Here is an 18,046-nt window from a genome sequence, read left to right as displayed (position 1 = left end):
GATAGATTTCAATTACTCGTTAGCCCTATCGAGAGGTAGAATCGCAGGAGCAGGCCCCGCGGGAATAATATCCCCGTTACCACCCATCTTGCTCGCAAAAAATTTGGTATACCCAAATTTATGCTGGTAAACAAAAGCAAAGTTAGCTATCTGCGGTCATGTTTGTAGCTTCAATCCATTGCCATCGAAGTCGGGATCTTACAGCAAAGAAGTCGGTGGTTGTTTTGAACGCATTCCTCGTCAGGCCCAGCTTGTCGTAATACAATGAGCGATACCACATATCGATAGCAGGGTAGTCAAGGCGAATCATCTTGAGATTGCATCGGAAAATCGGGTAGTAAGCGACATCAAAGCGGGACACTGTCGTGTAAAGTCGCAGATCTGTCTCCGTCAGGAAATCACCAAACAAATACGGCCCATTGGACTGCAATCGATGCTCAATCTGATCCAGTGTGGCGAACACTTTGTCGACACTTTCGTTGTATTGATCCTGGTTAGATGCCATCCCCACATTATACACGCCAGCGTTGAGGTTGGAGTGAATCAACGCATTCCACTCATCGATCTCACTTCGAAGATGGTTAGGATAGAGACCACCGCCTGGGAGATTGGGCTCCTGTAACTCAGACGGAAGAATATGATCAAAAGCCGAATAAAATACCCGCATCAGTTCAGCGCTCTCGTTGTTCACAATCGTCTCGTGCTTCTTGTCCCATAATACCGGCACAGAAAAACGTCCGGCATAGTTTGGATCGGCTTTTAGGTAAAGATCTTTGAGGTATTTGAATCCGTATAAAGGATCACATTCCGCCGTTCCAAACCGACCAGAGAAGAACCACCCGTCTGGGCCTAGCTCCGGGTCGAGAACAACCAGCTGTATGAAGGGTTCTAGGCCTTTCAAACATCTCACTATTGTCGCTCGGTGCGCGAATGGGCACATGTAACTAATGTAAAGCACATATCGATCTTTCTCGGCGAAGAATTTTGCATCACTATCAGATGTGATGGTATGATGAAAGCCGGTTGCCTTGATTTGATATTAACCAATGACAACCGAAGAAATGAGACGGATTATTACCATTTTAGTGAGTCAAGTGACAAGGTGTAATAAAGAAAGGTTTTTTTTATCCCTCAAGAGTCGAGAGGTTCATGGCCTTTATAGTTCCGTAGCTAATCGGGACTCCACTCGGGGTAATTCTCCACCTACCGTCCTGCTCCGCGTTCAGACACCGAACTATCAATTACCGCGACGTCATTCACTCCCAACAACAATGAGAGAAGGCCTCGACCTCCCCGAATTCGGGTATCTCCCATTCGATCATTTCGTCGTAGTAAGCGACCCCCGTTCCTAATCTGCGAGAGCAAGTCCTAAGCTCTCTATTTGCCTAGGCAAACTGGGACACGACATCCCCGCTCTCTAAAAACAAGCAAAAAAGAATCCTTGTCGAGAAATGGATCGCGCTAGGAAAATATGGGCGAAACGTATCTATCTACCTACTAACCTATTTATTCAATGATCACCCACTGACTAAACTCCTAGCACTGGGCCCTCGCTATGTTCGATAACCCAATCATCGATCATATTCCAGAGGGGGTACCGCAAGACCTCCTCTCAGAAGAAGACCGCGCAATCAGTAGCCTACTCTCGACAGTCCTATGGATCCGGACCTGGTTCGGCGATCCTATAGATAAAATAAGCCAAGAGGCCGCAGACGCGGCGTACGCTCGACTCCGGAAGGAAGTCCTACAGCAGGGCCGCGAGAATAACCACGTTTTCTGTATCCCCAAGGAGTTCGTCTTTGAGGACCGGGAGGAAATAATAGTAGATACCCAGCGGAACCAGGATATAATTGAAGGTGTTGCGACAGGCCGTCCAGGTTCTGTGCCGGGTTATCTACTTACGGCGCTGATGCACTGCCCTGAGCTGTTTGAGGGAATGTCAGAGAGTGACTGGCGGTATTTTGAGGGGGAGGAGCGGGCTAAGGAGCTAGCGGATAGTGATCGGACCCAGAAGGCGCTGGTTCTTGTTGCAGATCGGAAGGCCTGTGAGGAGGGTTGGGTGCTGGCCCTGGCGGTGAATCACCGGGGGGAAATCCTTCCGGTTAGGGTGCGTGAGCGGGCCACGGAGGTGGCGCAGATTGCGGTGAATTGGTTTGAGGGCGAGCCTTTGTCGGAGATTGTGGATGATGAGGATGAAGATGTGGAGTTTTACCTGCGGGAAGGGAAGTAGATTCTTAGAAGCTTATATATCAACCTGCTCTATTGTACCTAATATTTGCAAGAAGCGTAAGAATCACTCAATTTTAACAACAACCTTTCCAAAATGCTTTTGGCCTCCCTGTGTAAAGTAACGTTAGAATAAATGCGATAGCCCGGCAAGGGTTTCAAATAACTTACCAAGTACTCAAATGCCTCCTTGGTTTGATCAAGATTAAAGCTGACCTCGTCAATAACAGGATGAAGATTGTTCGCCTCGACGGCCTGGACCAGGTCCTTGAGCATGGCACGACTGCCAACGAAGACACCTCTAACGGTGCAGATATTGGTCAAGGCTTCCATAAGACCAGGTTGAGGGCTGTCACTGGAACCCAAGAACCCAATAGCGGTAATAATGCCGTCCATCTTGATGCACTTCAGACTCTGCTCAAAGGTACCTAGTCCTCCAACTTCCAGAATATAGTCCACTCCAAGTTTCTCAGGGGTCAGATCGCGAACGATCTCTCCCCAATTCGGGGTGGTTTTGTAGTTGATGACGTGGTCGGCGCCGAGCTGTTTCAGCTTCTCTGCCTTCTCCGCTGAAGATGTTGTAGCAATGACAACGGCGCCAGCTGCTTTAGCAATCTATCACATAGAATATGGTGTTAGCTATCAGCTCTCCGGTGCGGGCCAAGGCAATCCCCCGTTACAAAATAATTAGAAATGGCGGTATGACATACCTGAAGCCCGAAGACGCTGACACCTCCAGTTCCCTGGACCAAAACGATCTGGCCAGGTTTGAGAGGCTTGAGGCCGTAGAGAGCATTCCAGCTAGTAAGAGCCGCACCGGGTAGGGTGCTACTCTCGATAGCAGTCAAATTCTTTGGAGCTTTCACCAAACCAAGCTCGCTGAAGACACCATACTGGCGCAATACACCATCAATAGTACCACCCACACCAGTGGACGCTGCATAAGGATTTATGTCACCATACTGGTGCCCTTGGTTGAAAATTGTCAAAACCGCATCGCCTTCTTTGAATTCCGTGACTCGAGAGCCGATTTTGACCACCACGCCAGCGCCATCGGAACCGGGGACGATGGGGTACTTGTGAGGGAAAGGAAAGGTACCCTACAAACAATAGATTAGGAAAGATCAGGAAATATTCAATTTAGAGGATCTTGAATGAGATTTCTTGAGGCTGATATTACCTTCCCGATAGCAACATCACGGTAGTTGAGAGCGGCTGCTTGGAACTTCACCAAGACATCATTTTCACCAACCTGGGGGATTGGTACCTCAGTGTAACTCATGCCCTTGAGTTCACTGTCAGGTTTGTCGATAGACCATTGCATCATCTTGGTTGCGGCCATTATTGTCGAGTTTGTTGATTGCTGCCTTGAAATATATATAACCCTCAAGGATTGTCGAAAGGTCAACTAGATAGGATTCTAGTTTCATTAGGAATGCTAATTACTGCCCGGATTCTTCCTGCTTTTATATCTATTCATGCGCCATACGACGTCAGACACTGTAATACCTAGGTGCTTACCTACCTACCTACGGGGAATTAGTCAGACCGACTGTGCTTCGGTCTGTGAATATTGTATTTGAAAGCCAAACGCCGGCTTCTCTCATATAGCGCTGCATTGGCGCTACCTCAAATTTGCCGTCGGTGTTTGGTAGAGCGAGAGTGTCTTTCAAATAATTTCAATCACCGAAATGGCAGGAAAGAGAAACTAAGTTTGCAATTTAAGTATAATGTTACTCCACCCAGAGCCAACCCATTTTATCCATAGGAGCAGTAGAAGAGCGTTTGAGAACCAAGGGGAGCATTTTATAAGAGTCTATGAATCATACTTTGCCTTCAGTAAGAGTATAAATTACCGAGTACCCCGGGTGCCCAGGCCCCCGGGTCCCGCTTCCTTGCTGACACATTCGGGGAGTTAGAACCTGAAACGGACCGAAGTAGCCCCGGGGGGTTGGGATTATTATAAACAAATGTTTTCTAAAAGTCAGCCTATGGTTTAAACTTGTATCGCAACAGTACAAATAGCAAGCGGTTCGCTGTATCATCGATAGAAAGTCCAGATAGTCTTCCAGTCCGATTTTATTTACTTCACAACAATGACGCATCCTGGAAATCAGAAAGCACATGGATCATCTTAGATTACAGACCATTTCGCAGAACGGTAAGTTGCACTTGTTAACTTGGCTTTTGCGCTCTGTTACCAGTAGCTACTTTCTGGAGACCTTAAATCCTACGAGGAGATTTCTTCAAGCCGGATTGGCAACAAACAAAGGCAGAGTTCAGTTTGATATAATTTATGATTATACGGTCAGTAGCTGACTGTCGTCGAGAGTCTGAAATAAATAAAAACTAACTTTGCTCAGTTCCTCTGCGCCCTGCACCCTGACATGCGCCATCAATGGTCCAAGCGCATCTGGGAGCTTCTACGGTGTGATGGCTACCTGGTTTGTCGTGAATTTCCGTTACACAAGGACCCAAAGCTTCCTGGTCCCCCTTGGGGGTTACAGGGGGTGCACTGAGATCTGCTAGCGCGAGGTGGTGATGGAGTTGCCAATATTGGTATAGCACCCGAAATCGGGAACGAGCACCAGGTTATGGGTCAGTTCAAAACGGTGCTGTATGCAAAGCCAGCTCGGACATATGAGTGTGGGATGGGGACAGATATGCTGAGCATTTATGCTCCAAAGTAGCACTGCTACGGTTGTACCCTGCGATAGAGATTTTAGTACCTCCGAAGTCGAACATATATCGCAATATCATATTCGTTTCAGAATTAGGTGGCCAATGGAAATCAATGGTGATAATGAGGACCGTGGTGGAATTGATTGATGAGATTCTTGACGACGGTGAATGAACCTAGAATCTCTGACAGGACTAATGTGTAAATAGACCAGATGCCGAGATCAAACTCACGGCATTTGGCAATATCGGCATTGGTATCTATAATCACAATATATTTGTTTTCAAATATAAGTAGAGTAACCTTTTCCTATGTCTTTGATTCTCTTAACTCTAGGCTTCCGAGTTTCCCGTCTTGTCTCAAACAACTCCTCTCTTTCAAAATGCAGCCAATTACCCTGTATTCGCACCAATACGGCCCAAACCCCTGGAAGGTGGCTCTCATCCTCGAAGAACTGAACATTCCATACAAAACCCAGTTTGTCAACTTCTCCGAAGTCAAAAAAGAGCCCTATGTCAAGCTTAACCCAAATGGCCGCCTCCCCACCATCGACGATCCCAACACTGGCCTCCAAATTTGGGAATCGGGAGCAATTGTGGAATATCTCATCGACACATACGACAAAGACCATCGTATCAGCTACAGCACTTCCTCAGAGCATTGGCAGTTGAAACAATGGCTGTTCTTCCAAGTCTCAGGCCAGGCACCATACTACGGTCAGGCTTCGTGGTTCCAACGAGCCCACCCGGAGAAAATCCAAAGTGTCATTGATCGATACGTCAATGAGATCAACAGGGTTACTGGAGTGCTTGAATCGGTCTTGAAGACCCGAGACTGGTTGGTTGGCGACAAGTGCACATACGCTGATCTGTCATTCATTGCCTGGCAACGATGGGCCCCTCGCTATGGTGGCGAGGATATCTACGAGAAGTTCCCCCGTGTGGGTGCGTGGATCGAGAGAATGAAGACAAGGCCCTCCGTTCAAAAAGTCCTCGCCGATCAGGATCGCGCTATAGCAGAAGTTGAGAGGAATCAATGATTCTTGAGTCTTGGTATGATGTGAAAAGATGGTTTTGGGTGCGAAGATGACAGCGCTGAAGAGTGGATTTGCAGATGGGACTTAGTAATTGTCGGACTTGAAGCAGATGGATGCCAATAGAAGTTAGAAGAGATGTAGACGGAATTAAACTCTTGGAGTAGAAGTTGACTTGGATGAGTTAGGCATAGATATTGTAAAAAAAAAACTGAAAAAAGGAATTGAACACTATTTTACAAGTCGATCAAGAATATTTCACTCAATTCAAACAGGTAGTCCTGCAATCCTACTAAGGGCTACGTGAGAGAGATGCAGTAAGTTCGAAGAGCATGACCTATTAGGTGCTACATTGTATACGGAGGCCTTTCTAGAAATCAATCATCTTCGATTGCAGTCACGTAGTGCCATACGAGAGAAAAGGACTTCCCGCCCAACGGGTAAATGGGGAGAAGAACTATGCAACATTTTACAATCTGCCATGATGTCGGCCTCTGTTTCAAATTATAAATCACTCACTATACGAGAAATATTTTATTTCTAATCAACAGCTCATTGCTAATCACCGATCTATGTAATTTGGGGCATGTACTTCTCGTTCTCCGCGCTTTGTTTATGCAGGTTACAGATCATATAGAGTAGATCAAAGTGGTGGAAGGAAAAACAGCAAGAATTACACGATCCGCTTGGATATTCTATATCTTGCTATACGGTAAACATCTGGGTGAATATGCGAATAGCTTCTATTATAGCCAAATGCTAGTAAGAGAAGTCTCCCTCCTGTGGCATAACCGCCACATGGCGGATTTCGGCCTCTGAACTTGATTCATTCGCCGAAAGCCTCACCCATATGTCACCACATTGACCACCGACCATCAATATATAAACATATATATTGGTTTTTCTCACTCTCAGATATAATTGAATCAATATAATTATCATACTTAGCACATCGTCACTCCTAGCCAAAATGATCCTCACCGGAAGCTGCATGTGTGGTAAAATCAAGTACCAGGCTGATGGTATGCAAAATGTCTCGATACCATTAGTAAAGGCTAACCTCTTTGATCATTTACAGCTGAGCCTGCTGTTAAGGCAGTCTGCCATTGTCTCAATTGCCAGAAGGTAAGCATAGTGAGTCGACTGCCCCTCGGAGCTGAAATACTAATTGTGCTATGTAGTTCAGCGGATCTGCATTCACTACCAATTTTATCATTCCACGATCTTCTTTTAAGGTCCTGTCAGGTAAGCAATATCCCCGTTATCCATGCAATTATTTGGTCAAGTGGTTTAACTTTACCAAAGGTACACCGAAATCTGGCAAGTATATGGCCGATTCGGGTTTTGAATACCATACATTTTTCTGCGGGGACTGTGGATCTTCCCTCTATGGTCAACCTGACTCACTTCCAGACATGATGTCTATCAAGGCTGGTTCACTTGACAACGGCGCAGCGAAATTGGAGGGCGGAAAAATCGACGTGGAGGCATTCATAGAAAGACGTGTGGCCTATCTCAAGCCTCTTCAGGATGCAAGCCAAGTCACCGGTATGATTCAGGCCTAATACCGTGATAGGCAGGTGTTGGATGATCTCATCTCCACATCATTTGCTTGCGGACGAATACCTTGCTCTTTGCGAGATTAATAGCAATGATTCTTCTCGCTCTTCCTTCCCTTCACCAGTAACCGTAACAGCAGGGCTTTGCAGAGTTGCATTGTACGAAGCTCTATAGCGTTCAGGATTCAACCTTTCTTTTAGAGGGAGTGTTGAACGGCAGGTAGGGCCCTACTGGGCTATACAGGTATCTCGGTTTAGTGGTCAAAACTCTGTATTTATTTCCACACTCCGTGCTACGGTTTGCACCCCGGCTCTCCCGGTGTGACAATACATATAAGTACGCTATATCCCCCTAACCCACCTACCGTCCCTTACCCTCTTCACAATATCAAAACCTGCATTTAAAACAAAGTTCTTCTGGCACAATGGCTGTAAATACTGGAGGCTGTCTATGTGGCGCATGTGCCTACTCATATGAAGGCAATCCCGCTGTTAGAGTACGTCAACTCCTAGTATTCCCAAGCATGTTTCTTGTCTAATACCATCAAGGCACTCTGTCATTGCGGCCCTTGTCGTAAAATATCCGGAGGAACGAACACCCTCAATCTTGGAGTCCCCGAGGCCAATTTTTCTGTCACTAAAGGGCAGCCTAAGTCATACGCAATGCAGCATGAGTGGGGATTTATACTGTCAATCTTCTTTTGCCCTGAGTGCGCTACTGTGATGTGGGAAACAGCAACGGACGCCGGATTGCAAGGAATGAAGATCGTTCAGGCGGGAACGGTGTCGGATGTGTCACAGCTAAATGAAAAAATTGATGCGGAGTTTTATTCGCCACAGAGGCCGTCGTGGTTAGCTCCTGTCGAAAGTGCAGACCAGAGGGTGCGGTTCTGAATTCTAGCAAGGAGAATTGGCAATAGCTCTAAACTACATGTTAGCTTACCTCAAATCCAAATTTCCTCCTAGTAGGGACCAGATAAGCGCATCTAAGCAAAATGGAAGGTGTGTTCACATTGTAAAATATATCACCGGGCAAAATATCATAGTTCTACTTCCATTGAGGTACCCAGTAAATTTAAATTTAGTAAATATCTTGGGTGATGACAAGTAGTGCCATCCATCGTATTATCTCTTTCTACCTATGTCTGCCATTGTTATTCTATGGGTTGCACATACATATTGTGGATACCAAGGACAAAGGAGAAGAAGACCTAACGAGAGAGAGAAAAGGAGCAAGAATCTGAGTTTCTAGATCTATGGAAAGGCAGGGGATAAAACCCCTACAATCTAGGAAACGAAGTTGTCCAACTGACAAAGACGGACATCAGACAAAGCGCTCAGTCTGCTAACATCTAGCAGCTTCTGGGGCGATCCGAGAACACAGTCCTAAGGAAATCCAGCTGCGCGGCCATGTTCTCTTCAAATTCGTTGCCGAAGTACAAATCAAAATGCTCCGAATTGCTTATAACGGCCAATTTCTTCGGTTCGCGGGCAGAAGCAAAAGCTTCAAGTTGCGAGGAGGTTGGCACGGTGGCGTCCTTTTCTGCAATCACCATTAGAAGCGGCGTGGGCGAAATTCGATGGATGAATGCTCGCGGCTCGAAGGTGGAAATGTTGAAAACGGATTGCAAAGTCACTTCAAGTTCCCATGGTTGCTCACGACGAGCCAGTTCCTTCAAGTAAGGAGCCACATCAGGCTTGCCCATCAAGGCTCCCGAGTCGCCTCTTTCAGCAGACTCAGCTGTCTCTGGAATGACCTTGGTCATTGCGGGAGGGTGGCCAGATTTGATACTTTTCCGGTCGGCGTACATAGCAGGGAAATAAGTCTGCAGGAAAGGGCTGATAGCCTCCCCAGACACAAACGGAACCTGCACGATAACTGCCGCAATACGCTGGTCGAAAGCTGCAGCAAGGATACCGATTCCACCGCCCATGCTGCTACCCCAAAACACGATATCTGTTGGTTCCACTTCCGGGAGTGAAGCCACATAATCCAAGGCATCAGCGTAGTCCAGTGCTTGCCTTGTAGGGTCAGTTTCGTTGCGTGGAAGACCGTCGCTGGTCCCCCAGCTGCGGTGGTCATAGATGAGCACTGCGTAGCCCGCGTCACGGAAACGCTCAGCAAAATCGGGGAGGAATTGCTCCTTGAGACCAGAGAACTACACAAAATAGCAAATTAGCGTTAACATTGACGACAGAAATATTGAAGGAGAGAAATACCCCATGGGTCATGATAATGCACGGGACCTTTACAGCTCCAGCAGGTGCATAGAAAAATCCTCGCAAGGTAACCCCGTCGACAGTACGGAACTCAACATCTATTTGCGGAGTTTGGGAAGGAGCCATCTTGGAGATTGAGAATAGTATAAGTCTTTCTTGTAGGCAAATTTTGTTGTAGGCAATAGTAATAATGTGACACTTGCATACGACCTAAACTCACTTTATATATTGCTGGTATTCCCTTTTGCTCCCACGACACCGGCTATCTCGGAATAGAGTGCATTCAAGTGCCAATGATGCTTTATCGGAGTTAAGCTGTTCATCAAAGCGCGAGATCCGTCCCAACATTTACTCAACTATAACTTCACGAGCCATGCGGGTCAAATACGTCATATTTTAAGTCAGCATGAAGTGGCTACTAAATATCAAACATGTTAACTCTACTAATACGGCCGAGGTGCCTAGGGAACCCTGCACTAAGTAATCAAATTACCCAGTAAACGCAATATTGACCTCAGACTGCTTATGGGTGTTTTTCGAAAGTCGATCCAGGATCGAATGTTAAAGTCGTATTAATATTGTGTAATAGAATGGATATCACATCCAACAGACCGAAAAGGCCATATATTAAATCAAACTGAAGGGCCAGTTGGCATAAACTATTGGAGAAATATTTACCTACCTAGGTACCTTTGAGGGCTTGCTTTACCTAATCTCATTGGATAGCCCCGGGGGGATGACACCCCACAAGCCGAAACGCCACACAAGCTGGAACAAAGCCCGAAACCGGAAGAGAGCCCACTCCGGAAGAAAGCCCACGCAATGGAACAACAAGCCGGAATAAAGCCCACAATATCTGCCTGCCTTGGTTCAGCTATATACTTTGCATATTAGGCAACATGCCAGGCTCATCACGGTTTGAATGTGAAACATGCAGGAAAAAATACTCGAGTCGGAGTCATTTACGTCGTCACGAAACCACTCGTACAACACCCGCCTTCCTCTGTTGTCCGTGCACTAATTCCTGGCAGATGCAGACTATCCTGCGATATCTTGCCCGTCCTGCTCTAAGACATACGCCAGGAGGTAACACCCTCTACACGATACATTTAGGCATTTCCTTAACAATGATAGGGACGTGGCTCGTCGGCATATGCAGAAGTGTGGCAAGAGTGCTCAGGAATTCTCTATACCAACTAAACGACGCGGAAAAAAACCCCATGCATGTGACAATTGTGCACAGAAGAGGGTGTCATGCGACTCAGCTACACCGTGCTCGCGATGTCTGTCTAGCCGCCAGCAGTGTTCGTATCAGCGAGTGAATATCCGGGCATCGCCCACATACGCGACAGACGGGAACGGACCAACCGGGATAAATTGGCTCCTGAATTTCACTGATCCGTCTGCCTTTGGAACTTCTGAATCACTTGCAAGGGAGGGCTTTGCTGATAATGAACTTTGTGACATACCGTCCCCCTCGATGTTAGGCTGGCTGGAGCCAACATCAGAGAACGAAGGCTCATGTGCAACTTGGCTACCAGAGCTTTTTCCAAGCGACACTGTGGAACTTTCGGAGGGCTATCCATTGAAACCCATAAGCTCACCATTGCTCAGTAAGCAGGTGGAGGAGTTGGTTGCTCAACTATCAAAGACGCATGAGGTCATGGCACAACACAACACTACAAATGTGCCGGACTTTGATATGTCTCTGGCAAAGTCGGTCTTTACCGTTCCGAATTTCGAGTACTTTCTTGGCGTCTATGCCTATTCGATCAGGTCATATCACCCCATTCTTCACATCCCCACCTTTCGTTATGACCATGTTACCCTACCTCTTTTATTGGCTATATTTCTCTTAGGGGCCCTTGTTTCTGCGCCTATGGATCATGCTGTCTCAGCCCGCCATTTCTTCCACGTTTCCGAGGAGTTTATCTTCAATCACCCAACATTCAGACAGTTGCTCCTCGGAAGCAACACCCCTAAAGACCCGACAATCCAGTCTATAGAGGTTCTGCAGGCTGCCCTGACCATTCTCTTCATCCAGAGTGGCATAAACGATCAGTCAACCCGTCGTCGAATTCGAGTGGAGAAGAGTCCCCTTTTAAGTGCTGCGGTCCGATTGTCTGGGGTTCTCCGGGTTAAGCATCGAATCTCAATAACCGATTACACTGCTGAGGATTGGTCCCTGTTTATTGAACGTGAAACTTGCATCCGGTAACTGAGTTCGGAAATCAATCTACTGTTCTTAACTAATTAGAGACACAGCCTAGCACATTGGACTCAGGTCTATGCTAGCCTTGTGGCAGGCACACTCAATTGCAATCCACAGATTTCCGTGTCTGAAATGATTGGTGATATGCCCTGCCGAGAGGAGTTCTTTGAAGCAGAAACAGCTGAAAAGTTCGAGCAACTATTGTCGCTTGAACCCGCTGAGATTCCGTCACGATCATTAGCAAATTTCGTTTTCCTTCTTCTCTCGGATACCTGGCCAGGACCAGATGATGAAACTTTTAGCCGGATCACACCCAATGATTTGTTCATTGTTGTTAGTTGTAAGGTACTACCCAGTCATACAGCTCAAGCCGACACTTACACTATCTTTAGCTTTAGGCTTAATTGTGTCAGTTGCGAAGGCAAATTGTCTCACTTCCTTATTTTCGAATGCCCTTCCCCGTGCTTATCAGCGATGGAAAGCGCTTTGGGATATAGCGGTGGCAAAAGCCGACGTGGGCCCAGCCACTCAGCCTGGATTCGCGAAATATGCAATAGAACTATGGTGGTTTGCACTAATAATTATAAGGGTGGCTTGTTCCGGGGATCGGACATCTGATTATATGAGCGGCACGGTGGTTGACTCATTAACAATGGTTAATAAGTTTCTATATCGATATAGAGGATTGGACATTTTGACAAAAGAATTATAATAGCCAATGGCTTGCTCGCCGCTACTATATCTATTGAGAGTGCGTGTACACGCCCGGTAGTAATGTTCTGAGATGTTTCTAACTGAAAAAGGTTTGCTTCATTCCACCTAATCTCAAATATCATCAATCCTGTTTGCAAAGGCAAAGTATATACCGTTTTCCCTTTGGCCTTTTTTATTTGATCTTTCTCAATCCAATACGAATGGCTTATGGATAGAAGAATGCATTTGACTATGTGAATATGGAGACACGTCGATTTGGCTTATGTGCATGTTCGGCGATATTCTGCTATTAGTGGACTAATTGAAGCACGGTATTTTAAGCTTTTTCTCTAGGGCAGTGCCGTTCGGGGAACAGATCCCGACCGTGGACCCGGCCCCGCTCGGGTGTAAAGTGCCGCTGAGTCAGCGGGTCGATCATTAGGTACGTAGAGCCCTAGGCTAGATCTGAGCTCGAAAAAGCAATTGCAAGGGGCCCATCAGGGATATATAAAGGCACACCGTAGTTCTAATTTGAGTCACATCATTTCAGTTTCTCATAATGGCCCCGTTTACCGTTATCATAATCGGTGGCAGCGTAGCGGGGTTGACCCTCGCGAATGTTTTCGAGAGGTATGGCATTGAATACATTCTCCTTGAGAAATACAAGGTTATTGCACCTCAGCTTGGAGCTAGTATTGGAATTCTACCCTATGGTCTACAGGTCTTGGATCAACTCGGCATCGCGGAACAGGTCTCATCCGTGTGCGAACTAGTTGAGACGATGCAGACATTTGGGCCTGATGGGGAGCGCCTCAAAAATATGGATGCGTTCGGTCAGCTCCTGGCAGATTTGTAAGGCATACCATACCTTTCTCCAGGGCTAAAGCGCTGGAAATTATATGTGCTGACTCAATATGAAGGACGGGATACAAATTCAGTTTCTTGGACCGCCAAGACCTTGTCCAAGCACTTTACAACAATCTTCAAGATAAATCTAAAGTCCATGTGTCAAAGGAGATTTTTAAGATTGATGAGCTCGATGGAGAGGTGCAAATCACTACCAAAGACGGTGCAACATTCAAAGGAGATCTCCTTGTTGGCGCCGACGGCGTTCACAGCCGGACCAGAGCGGAGATGTGGAGGATTGCGGAGTCGGAAGATCCTCAATATGGAAGCAAACGAATGGCGGAATGTGTGTCCATGTCGCATTTTCCTTTCAGTCTTTATTCAGGCTGACCATTTCCTAGCAATTAGCTGTACATACAAATGTATGTTCGGCATCGCCGATTACCAGGAAGGCATACCAGATGAGACCGGGTCCAAATCTTACCACAAGAACCGCTCTTACTTGTGCCAATCTGGCCGCGAAGGCAAATTCTACTTCTTTGTCTTCATAAAAAACAAACAAAAAACAGTTGACCAATCCATCCCCCGATACACGGCTGAAGATGAGCAAGCTGTGGTGGATGAATATGGAGAAGATATTATTCGTCCTGGAGTCACCTTCGGCGATGTATACAAGCGGCGTCGACATGCGGTTCTTGTTCCACTGCATGAATATGTGTTGGACAAATGCTTTTATAAAAACGCAATATTGATTGGTGACTCCTTTCACAAAGTATGTCCATCATTTTATATATATGGGTAAGCTACAGCTAATTATGATTACAGTTCAACCCGCTTACCGGACACGGTGGAAACTCCGCTATCGAGGACGCAGCTTTTCTCGGTGACTTGTTAAAGGAAGTGTTGCAAAAAGAGCCTTCTCCCACAAGTTCCACGTTGCAGGTGGCATTTGCCGACTTCCAGCAACAACGGCGACCCAGAACCAAAAATTTCCTAGACGGAGCCAGTTCGTTGCAAGCGCTAGAAGCCCTCGAGAATCCCTGGTTGGAGTTCATAACCCTCAAAGTTATGGGGAAAATGTCGATAGATAAGATGGCTCCAATTTTCGCTGACTGTCATTCGCCTGGCCATATCTTAAGATATCTGCCAGAGCCATCCCGTAGAGGTGTCATCGCCCGCGAGGCGGATATAGTCACGACACCAGGCCAACGGGCACTGCCTGCAACGATTCTTTGGGCTACTCTCATTGCTGCCGCTGCCAGTTTGAGTCTGTTTGCGGTGGGACACACCAGTCTTGGAAGTCAGAATGTGGTCCTCGGCAATATACTACAGCTTTACACTTTTATGATCAGAGCCGTCGTGACTGTGTTGTGGACAGTGGAGTCATACCGACCTGGCTTATTTTCCGGGCCATTACACAGGTGAATCCAAGTCTCTGCAACCACTGTGTTATACCATGTGCTAATACGAGCAGTGCCATCCCCTATCTACTTGTCTGCATTGGGGTAGGATGGGAATTTGCGGTGCCAATCTACTTTCTCGTGTACATCTGGACAAGTCGGTCTCGATCTTTCTACTACCCTGCACCCAGAGCTATCGACATCAGGGCTGCCGAAAGCCTTCCCGCAGGCGTCTTGATCGCTTACATCCCGTCTATCCTCTGGGCTTTGGTTACATATCATGGAGCTTGGGCTGCAACGACCTGGACATTCGCCGCAAGCCATCTTGCGTTTCCTGCGGTGTTATATCTGGGATTGAGGCTTTCAAGGCACGACCCGCCTAAATCCAACATCCCAGAGTCATTATATGGTAAACGTGACTTGCCTCACCTGATCAAAACATACAACATACTTATCTTCATCACGGCAACACTTCACATACTCATCGTGAGTCAATTCGGTGCACGAAATTTGTCAACCGGTTCTGTTGCAACGGTGGCTTTCTCATACGAGGGCGTGCAGTTGATGGTACTCTCCCTTGTCATCATGGCCTGGTGTTTCTTTACTACTTGGGATTTGCGCCGCGTACGCATTGTCCAAACTCACTGGCTTTCTGATATGTCCTGTTATTTTATGGCGGGTTTGTTCCTCGGACCCGCTGCAACCCTGATCAGTATGTGGAAGTTGCGCGAGGTTGCAATGGAAAACTCAAGAAAGAGGTGATGACGGAGCAAGGGAGTCCTTAACAAACCGTAGACATTTGAAAGGCAAAATGGCCGTGGGATACAGAGAGCATGCAAGCCAATATTTGTTGTTGTCAGCGATAATTCCTATCTCGGTCTCTGCCGAGTGAGAACGTGACCAGCGGGGTGGATGAAGATAGGATAGAGAGCCCGCCGGGTTCTAAAACTAGAAAGAACTTAATTCCAAAAGGTACCCGAGGAGGGCACTTACCACGACCACCTAGATACATCTTAAAGAATTCTGATCGCCGAAAATTAAACTTCATATTCATTTTGTAGGTATATCCCGCGCATATATGTACATCGACCCCGAATAACGAGCCAATGGTTTACGATCCCCAATTTCCTTTTAAATGCCCATAGTCACATCATTCTATGTGTAATTCATGTGAGATTGAGTATAAACAATAGTACGATTAGTATAAGTTCTCATAGGTGTACGTGGATCCGCTTTTGGCCAAAAATCCAGCTTTCATGAATGATGTCATATCGCAACATCACATGTGAAAAGGTATAACGTCACCTCCGATGGGAAAACTACAAATATTTTGATTCTTTTCTCAATTGTCCTCTCTACTCAACGCAAAAATCATGGGTTCTGAGTCCTTCATTTCAGCCCTCTCGGCCTTCATCCGGCATCCATTCGTAGAGACCTTCACATGGCTCTACTTGGCTATGCAAAGGGTGTTGGTTTACATATTTTCTCCTATACCCCCACCCCCTACCGATACTCTGAATGAGAATCTTCCTCGAAAGAGAGTTGCAGTCATTGGTGCAGGCCTGACCGGTGTGTCCTCAGCTGCCCACTGTGCTGGCCATGGCTTCGATGTCCATCTGTTTGAATCTAGACCCAAAGAGCAAGGATTGGGAGGCATCTGGAGTGTCAGTTCTACTTTCCTTTTGGTTAAAAGAAACACACGCTAACACCTATACAGAGAGTTAATTCTACCTCCGCATTGCAAGTCCACAGTGTTATGTACCGTTTCCATCCTTCGGTTCACTTCGACAGCGCATACCCTACACAGCAACAGATCAAAGACCAAATTGTCAAAGTGTGGAAGAGATACGGCCTGGAAAAACGCACTTCCTTTGAGACTAAAGTCACCTCTGTGAAAAAGAACAAGAATGGCAAGTGGATTATCAACAACGACGAAGAGAAGTATGGCCTCTTCGACGGCATCTTGGCCACGGTAGGCGTATGCGGAGATCCTAAGATGCCACCGCTGCCCAACCAGGAAAAGTTCAAGGGTCAAATCTACCACTCCTCTGAACTAGATGGCAAGAATGCCAAAGGCAAAAAGGTGCTCATCGTGGGAGGCGGCGCTAGCGCAATTGAGGCCTTGGAGTTCGCCGTCAAGAATGAGGCTGCCCAGATTGATGTCCTGTCTCGGTCTGACAAATGGATCATTCCTCGCAACATACTCGTACAGTCTCTGCTAGCATGCAATATCTTCGGTCAAGAAACATCATTCTCCTGGATTCCCGAATGGTTCCTGCGCAAGTTTTTCTATCGTGATCTTCAAGACATTGCGCCGACAGACAAAGGAATCTTTACCGGAACTCCCATGGCCAATGATGAGTTGTTTAACCAGATTCGTGAGGGTAAAGCCCACTGGTTGCGAGGTGATATCGTCTCTGTGGAAGAGAAGGGTGTGGTATTCAACCATCGATCTAAAGGCGTTCCCAAGGGAGGACCTGGTCACGAACAGCTGGTCGAGGGGGATATCATCGTCATGGCGACTGGTTTCAAACGACCTTCATTGACCTTCTTGCCCGATGAGTGTTTCGATGAACCCTACGGACCGCCTAGTTGGTATCTTCAAGTTTTCCCACCCAAGTACCCGGACATTTGCGCAAATAACAGCACCTACGTCGATGCCATTGGTACAGTGGGTAATATGCATATTGGAATCTACACACGATTCCTGCTCATGTTCTTGACCGACCCATTGACCAGACCCACTGAAGGATGGATGAAGACCTGGATCGACTTCACCAGGTTCATGAAGCGTCTGGCACCCACGGCAGCATTTGACTTCTTTACCTATGCCGAGCTAATCTACTGGTATTTCTTCGTCCTTGTTGTCAACCCGTTCCGCTGGAAGTGGGCGTTGTTTGTGTTCTTTGGTATTGGTCGTGGCTTGCCCTTGACGTTTGTGGAAAAAGAGAACTCGTTCCGCAGGGAGCTGAAGAAACAACGCAAGCCAAAGAAAGCTCATTGAATTGAGTGAATATGATCCTAGCCAATGTCATGATGAAGGATACATAAGCAGCAAAAGCTACGAAGTTCATTATGATTTGAATAGAGGGCTTTTCTGGCTGGTACAGCTTGGAGAATTGCCAAGAGCACACAATTTGTATGTGATATGAAAGCAGATAGAGATAGCGCTTGTAT

The 18,046-nt window shown here is 46.7% G+C and overlaps 9 protein-coding genes across 9 annotated transcripts; 6 read left to right on the top strand and 3 right to left on the bottom strand.

Annotated features, from left to right (window-relative positions):
- Nucleotides 1-12: 12 nt before the first annotated feature.
- Nucleotides 13-940, bottom strand: PGRI_003780 (uncharacterized protein; the record flags this gene model as incomplete). Its single annotated transcript, XM_040788091.1, has 2 exons — nucleotides 13-150; nucleotides 203-940. 2 exons carry the CDS (start codon nucleotides 938-940, stop codon nucleotides 13-15), a joined length of 876 nt encoding a protein of 291 aa, XP_040651863.1.
- A 331-nt stretch (nucleotides 941-1,271) lies between these two features.
- Nucleotides 1,272-2,230, top strand: PGRI_003770 (uncharacterized protein; the record flags this gene model as incomplete). The annotated part of the gene is made up of 3 exons (XM_040788090.1): nucleotides 1,272-1,331; nucleotides 1,390-1,482; nucleotides 1,541-2,230. The coding sequence occupies 3 exons, from the start codon at nucleotides 1,272-1,274 to the stop codon at nucleotides 2,228-2,230; spliced, it is 843 nt and encodes a 280-aa protein (XP_040651862.1).
- Nucleotides 2,231-2,293: 63 nt separating this feature from the next.
- On the bottom strand, nucleotides 2,294-3,568 carry PGRI_003760 (zinc-dependent alcohol dehydrogenase family protein; the record flags this gene model as incomplete). The annotated part of the gene is made up of 4 exons (XM_040788089.1): nucleotides 2,294-2,338; nucleotides 2,398-2,841; nucleotides 2,937-3,326; nucleotides 3,407-3,568. 4 exons carry the CDS (start codon nucleotides 3,566-3,568, stop codon nucleotides 2,294-2,296), a joined length of 1,041 nt encoding a protein of 346 aa, XP_040651861.1.
- A 1,720-nt stretch (nucleotides 3,569-5,288) lies between these two features.
- On the top strand, nucleotides 5,289-5,945 carry PGRI_003750 (glutathione S-transferase family protein; the record flags this gene model as incomplete). The annotated part of the gene is made up of 1 exon (XM_040788088.1): nucleotides 5,289-5,945. The coding sequence occupies one exon, from the start codon at nucleotides 5,289-5,291 to the stop codon at nucleotides 5,943-5,945; it is 657 nt and encodes a 218-aa protein (XP_040651860.1).
- Nucleotides 5,946-6,909: 964 nt separating this feature from the next.
- PGRI_003740 (GFA family protein) lies at nucleotides 6,910-7,504 on the top strand (the record flags this gene model as incomplete). Its single annotated transcript, XM_040788087.1, has 4 exons — nucleotides 6,910-6,961; nucleotides 7,018-7,064; nucleotides 7,121-7,184; nucleotides 7,245-7,504. The coding sequence occupies 4 exons, from the start codon at nucleotides 6,910-6,912 to the stop codon at nucleotides 7,502-7,504; spliced, it is 423 nt and encodes a 140-aa protein (XP_040651859.1).
- Nucleotides 7,505-8,850: 1,346 nt separating this feature from the next.
- On the bottom strand, nucleotides 8,851-9,844 carry PGRI_003730 (alpha/beta hydrolase; the record flags this gene model as incomplete). The annotated part of the gene is made up of 2 exons (XM_040788086.1): nucleotides 8,851-9,657; nucleotides 9,719-9,844. 2 exons carry the CDS (start codon nucleotides 9,842-9,844, stop codon nucleotides 8,851-8,853), a joined length of 933 nt encoding a protein of 310 aa, XP_040651858.1.
- A 1,354-nt stretch (nucleotides 9,845-11,198) lies between these two features.
- PGRI_003720 (Transcription factor) lies at nucleotides 11,199-11,936 on the top strand (the record flags this gene model as incomplete). Its single annotated transcript, XM_040788085.1, has 1 exon — nucleotides 11,199-11,936. One exon carries the CDS (start codon nucleotides 11,199-11,201, stop codon nucleotides 11,934-11,936), a length of 738 nt encoding a protein of 245 aa, XP_040651857.1.
- Nucleotides 11,937-13,182: 1,246 nt separating this feature from the next.
- On the top strand, nucleotides 13,183-15,631 carry PGRI_003710 (FAD-dependent oxidoreductase; the record flags this gene model as incomplete). The annotated part of the gene is made up of 5 exons (XM_040788084.1): nucleotides 13,183-13,475; nucleotides 13,544-13,815; nucleotides 13,871-14,241; nucleotides 14,295-14,890; nucleotides 14,944-15,631. The coding sequence occupies 5 exons, from the start codon at nucleotides 13,183-13,185 to the stop codon at nucleotides 15,629-15,631; spliced, it is 2,220 nt and encodes a 739-aa protein (XP_040651856.1).
- Nucleotides 15,632-16,242: 611 nt separating this feature from the next.
- PGRI_003700 (flavin-containing monooxygenase) lies at nucleotides 16,243-17,873 on the top strand (the record flags this gene model as incomplete). Its single annotated transcript, XM_040788083.1, has 2 exons — nucleotides 16,243-16,533; nucleotides 16,587-17,873. The coding sequence occupies 2 exons, from the start codon at nucleotides 16,243-16,245 to the stop codon at nucleotides 17,871-17,873; spliced, it is 1,578 nt and encodes a 525-aa protein (XP_040651855.1).
- Between the last annotated feature and the right edge of the window lie 173 nt (nucleotides 17,874-18,046).

This window comes from Penicillium griseofulvum (assembly GCF_001561935.1).
Source record: "Penicillium griseofulvum strain PG3 chromosome Unknown contig_79, whole genome shotgun sequence".
NCBI classification, from domain to species: domain Eukaryota; kingdom Fungi; phylum Ascomycota; class Eurotiomycetes; order Eurotiales; family Aspergillaceae; genus Penicillium; species Penicillium griseofulvum.
This window is presented reverse-complemented; position numbering and strand designations above follow the sequence as displayed.